This window comes from Octodon degus, unplaced genomic scaffold (assembly GCF_000260255.1).
Source record: "Octodon degus isolate 3935 unplaced genomic scaffold, OctDeg1.0 scaffold00087, whole genome shotgun sequence".
NCBI classification, from domain to species: Eukaryota; Metazoa; Chordata; class Mammalia; order Rodentia; family Octodontidae; genus Octodon; species Octodon degus.
In genome coordinates this window covers 11,235,022-11,240,840 of record NW_004524663.1, presented here as the reverse complement: position 1 = coordinate 11,240,840, position 5,819 = coordinate 11,235,022, and the positions used below count along the sequence as shown (strand labels likewise).

General features: G+C 34.0%; 1 protein-coding gene across 4 annotated transcripts in view; it reads right to left on the bottom strand.

The window, feature by feature from the left end:
• The window catches only part of Ric1 (RIC1 homolog, RAB6A GEF complex partner 1), a 203,253-nt gene that overhangs the window by 120,212 nt on the left and 77,222 nt on the right, over positions 1–5,819 (bottom strand). For all 4 annotated transcript variants that reach the window (XM_023721957.1, XM_023721956.1, XM_004637193.2 and 1 more), the window contains exon 3: positions 5,327–5,406. In XM_023721957.1, the coding sequence (XP_023577725.1) occupies positions 5,327–5,406 (80 nt within the window). The remainder of the gene's footprint in view (positions 1–5,326; positions 5,407–5,819) is intronic.

The window sequence follows — 5,819 nt, the reverse complement described above, 5'->3', positions numbered from 1 at the left end:
AACCCCCAACAGGAAAAGACCCTGTCCCATATGTAATATCATTGATTGACCATAGTTTTGTCCCACCTCCTGCCCACCTAAGCGAGTTCCCATTCTCTCTACCTTAGCCTCACGTGGTTTTACACTATAAAAGTCCCTGGAAGAGACAGCTTCCCGGGGAACTACCCGCTCGGGGCCCCCCTCCTGTCCCTCTGTCTGGACAGGAGCTTTCTTTCTCTCAATAAATATATTCTGCTCATAAAAAAAAAAAAACAAAAACAAAACAACAACAATACTTGGCCATTTTTTCAGGCTTAAAAACATACTTCTAAATTAAAGGAAGTATTTTTACTTACAATTTACAAATGGGCTCTGCAGAAAAACCAAGAAACTTGCTAACCTAAGTAATTCAATTAGAATAAAAGTGTCCAATATAAAATATGTAATAGGCTACTCTAGATACTCTAGACTACACAACTTTCTGTATAGAAGATTTTTATTTTACTCAGCATTTCCTGAAGTTATATTCTAACAAAAAGGCACATTATCAAGTAAATAAAACTGCATGTATAGGGCCGGGGACAAAACTCAGTGGAATAAGTGCTTGCCTGGTAAGTGCAAGATCCTGAGTTTGATCCTTGGTACCACCAAACAAACAAACAAACAAACACCTAACCAAACAAACAAAAAAACAACAACCTGCAGGTATACATATTTTAATCACTTAAAATCTTAGAAATGAAGTAAAAATTTGATGAAGGAAAAAATAATTAGTGGCAACAATAGTTGTCTTCTGTTAATTTTCACATACACCAGTTACTTATCCAAGCATTAAATATGAATAACTCCGTTTAACCTATGAAATGATTACTACTCTTATGCCACTCTACAAATGAGGAAGCAGTTTACAGCAGTATTAAATAACTTGAAAGAAGTTATAAACAGCTGCTGAGTGCAAAACTAACACTCAACTTGAGGTCTATTCGGTCTATACCAAAGCCTAGCCTTTAACTCTATTTATGTTGCTCTATAACTGTGGACATCTTATTTTAGCCCAGGTAGTGAAACCCAAAATCTTCAACACAAAGAATGCCAAATGGAAAAAAAAATTTTTTTTTTTAATTTAGTTTTCTACCTCAAGTACAAAGCTGATACACTGTCAGTACTATTTAGTTAAGTGGCATCTCATATAGTCTTTTTTTTTTTTTTTTAGGGAAGGCTCTACAAGGTGTTCAGGTCTCACTAGATCAGCCTGTTTACAGCCTCCCAAGAGCTGGGATTACAGGCGCGGGCCACCACACCAGTCTCAACTGCTGTCACAGCGTGCCCCAGGGGTAGGGCTGGCACAGGAGGCCCGGGGGATCAAACCCTTGAACCCTGTGCCTTATATAGTTTTAAAATAAGGTAAGAAAAGATTTTTTTTGTTTTTTCGGTTGGCTCAGGATGCCTTCAGGGCAGGTCCAGTAAGGCTTGACGATCTGGGGATCCAACCACAGCAACCTGAGCCTGACTGTTCTTTAAGCAGTCACTTAAACAACTGAGCTAATGGGCAGCCCCCCCCCCCCCGCAAAAGTTTATTTGGAACAGAAAAGGTGGGTCTCAACATACTATAATGAAACCTCAAAATATATGCATTCATATTAGTGAGCTGAATTAAAGGACTTAAGATAAATTATTTCTCTAGCCTGTAAGTTAACTTCAGTTGATTTTTACTTACTGCTTTTTATTTATAAGATCAATGTTGGAATCAAGTACTCAAAAGGATTTAGATTTAATAGTTCAAAATGCACAAATAAATAAAATTTTAGGCACTGATTACAATAAAACCTTCACAACTTAAAACTTAGAATGAAAAAAGTTTCATATTACATACAAAACACAATTAAAATTTCTAAATAAACTAGTGTCCACATCATTTGAAGCAGGATATTTTTGTCAAAAAGACTCCCGCACTGAAGATTTTATAATGAAATTAATCTGATAAATTAATCTCATCATTCAAATTTTGTTTTACAAAAGATTGCCAAATACACTTTTTAAACAAATTAAGTGGTTACAACCCAAAATGAACTAACCTATTTTCTATATGACCTAGAGTAGTCTTCCTCAAAATATATTCTCAAGACAATTAACAAATGTTACACAAACAGTTCTCATCGTAGTGTTTTGGAAATTCAGTTTTTGTCCTGAATTTTTCAAACTCATTGATTTTAACTACATTAATATAATTTCCAGGGTTTTTTCTGTTTATTTTGTTCAGTCTTATGTTTTCTTGAAGTGTCAGGATTGAATCTAGCACTTGGCACTAAGCTCCATCTCCAGCTTTTAATTTTTTAACCTGAGACAGGGTCTTAGTAAGTTGCTACATTATACAGGTTGGGCCTACACTTGTGATTATCCTGCCTGTGGCTACCAGAGTACTGGGATTATAGGTGGGCACTATCATTACTGGGTATAATTTCCCTATTGTGAAAATTTGTGTGTAGCTACTATTACAAGTATGCAATGTAAGACTCACTACACTTTTATTAACAAAATACTAATTTAAAAATATACATATACTTTATATACTGAAATATGAGTTTAAAAATTTGACATTTTAGCCCCTTTCCCTTTTTCCTTCTGTTTCTCTGCTGCAACACTGTCAAAAACCTATCACTTTTATGTTTTTAGTCATTGCATTTCATCTTATGAAACTGATTTTTACCTATTTATATATTACACTCTGAGTGTTTAGTAGTACTTTATATAAAAACGGTAAGCTGTGGCCTTCTTTCTGCAAGTATTTTTTATATCCATGTTACTTGTTTCATTCATGTTCTATCTTCAGGAATTTATTTTTTAATTAATTTTATTGAGAAACAAATAGAAATGAGATAGTTTCAAAACCAACTAATAGGACAGTTTCAATAATTAATACATTGCATATTGTCTTCATAGTGGTTATTCATAGTACAAGAGGCAGACATGATATATACAAACACTATTAGTACAAATTTTTCTTCTCATTGAATTAAAAGAAAGTGGCTGTGTATCTATCTTAAATATTTTGTATATACAGATACAAAATGGTCCTTCATTTATATCCCCTTTTTAATGGTTTAGTGTTGTCAGAGATGGGTATTCCATTGCCATTTAAATACTGCAGGTGTGTGAAATGAGCAAAATAATCAATATAGTCCAGCAGTCCATAATAGTAGTGGGTTACCCGAAGGACTGACAATGTCAGAAGTTGTTGACTTGAGCCTTTTACAGCTCAGCATATTAATAAAGCTTAAATTTTCATACCTCATTATTATACTTTTCTGCTGGATGGTTAAGACCAAGATAAACCAAGACCTATATAACAAGAAGTGTAACTTTTAAATCTGACATGGTCAGTCAAATCTCCTCAGGATTTAGCCTAAAACCCTGTACTGCAGTTTGTAGATCCCTTGTCAGGGTCAGCCATGTGGATGAGTCACGGCCATTGCTTGACCAATTTTTTCTCTGTGAAAGTCTGAGAGAATGTTTCTCTCCATGTGATTCTCCTTAGGCACAGTGTACGGCGTCAATCACTTTCCTGTGTGGCCCCATAATCTCCTTAATCACAAAATTTGGGACATCACTGAGTTATAGGTTGTTACAATACAGGATCTCCTATGTCCTGAGTCCTCACCGACCTTGAAAGGCTAGGGCCAAAATGTTGGCTGACCTTGCAGCCCTTCTTATTCTCTAATTTTTGGTCTACAAACTTAGGTTGTTAACCCTCCAGAAGAGAAACTTATTATTATCCTACAACATAGGCAGTTGAGCTTAACCTCACTATCTGTCTGACTATCAAACATCTTAGACGTAGCATGGAACAGTTATTTTCCATCAAGTACTGACATGTTAAACTTTAAATCCCTACAGGATGTGAAGAAGGAAAAAAAAAAAAAAAAAGAAAGAAATAGTTTTAAAAAACTGGAATAAACAATTATATATTTTTACACAGAAATTTAGAAATCTAACCATATACAGGATTGTAGCAGGTCAGTTCTATGACATTTTTTTCTTGTCTCTTGTTTTCATGTATTACTCTTTTTTTTAAAATAAACATTTATTTGAGAGACAGTATAGCAGTAATTGATATGACATAACAAGCCGTATGAATTTAGAAGACCAGAATGACAGGCATTCCAAGCATGAGCTTAGTATTACACATTGCTATCTTCAGTGCAGTTACTCAGTTCACAGGTATCAGCATATATAGTCAGGGTGAGAATCCTACCAATTAACTGCTAGTTTCAAAAACTTGCTGAAGATTCTCAGGATCACTGCCTTAACCATCTTGTGATTATAAATGTATGGTTTTGCCCCTTTCATGTTTCCTAGCTTTTCTCCTTGCCCTCTCTTCATTGTCTAATCCTTAAATTCTTGCTTTCCTTTTAACTGTATTATATCTTTCTCTTTTTATTTCTTCTTTTGAGTTCTTACACTAGTGAGACTATATGATATTTTTACACATGTGGGTCTGATTTATTTCACTTATGAGTATATATTCAGGAATTTAAATTTCAAATAGCAACATCTATTTTTCCTAGAAATTTCTTATACAGCTATTAAATTCTGGATGTCTTCTACCATCTAGAAACGTGATACTCATATTTATATCTACTTGGGTATTTTTCTTTTTCTTCTTGTTGTTGCTATGTGGTTTTTTAAGAGAGGGGGGTCTTACTATGTAATCCAGGATGGCCTTGACCTCACTATGTAGCCCAGGCTGGCCTCAAACTTCTAGCAATCCTCCAGTCTCACATTCCCTAATCTCACATGCTGAGATTACAGGCATGTAATACAGGCTTATATCTAGCTTTATAGGAGGCTTTTATTTAAAAGATGACATGCTTTAAAATTATTTGTTTTTGTTCTAAAGGAAGGCATGCTAGGGAGAAAAATGCAAAATATATATAGCTACACAGTTTAAAAAGCAGAGGTCCATGTTCTTCCAAACTTTAGTTATGAGGTAATAACTATTATTAGTATTGTTTTCTGTCCATGTATAAAAAACACAGCCAAAACTTACTAACATTTCACCTTTTCCTTTAATAACCTCTTAGCTTATCCCTAAAACTAGAGAATGGTAAAGGTAGAATGTATTACTAAAGATTTAAAATGTCTAAGAAGTATATGACAATTCAAGATGCTAAGACATCATTACAGGATTCCTTATTCAAGAAATGACCTTTCAAGGACCTGGTAACTTAAAAAACACAAATTTTGAAATGATGGCTTATTTTAGTAACTTCAGACAACTCAAAATGCCAGTATTTTTCTCAATATAAAGCATACAAATCGAATATTACAATAAAAGCTAGTAACTTACTTGGGATACACTGGTTCATAAAGGTACTTGTCCCCACTTGAAGATGTAATATGAAAAAATAAGATGTAGCCATTTGCCGTCTGAAAGAGAAATTTTATCAAAAATGAATTCAAAAAATTAAAGCTAGGGCTGTTGCTCTAAATTTTAACTTTATATGTCCTTACTTTGAGAACAATCTCACTCTTTAAGAAACTTCCTTTGAAAATGTTCAAAAGGAAAGAGGACCAAGAGTTGGGGGAAGGAAAGGAAAGGAAAAGGGAAAAAAGAATAGAAGGAAGAAATAGAAACAAAGGTTGGGTAAATGAGGGGAAAAGAGTTGAAGGAAATTTTTAAAATATAATCTAATTTTTAAATGTTTTTTATCATATTATGCAGGGACTTAAAGTTCAATATATCAATACTTGAGGAAAAATACCTGTTCCTTATTATGCCTAAGATGTTTGAAATGCAGTGAGATAGTGAGGTTAAGCTTAATAGCCTAAATCGTTTGATA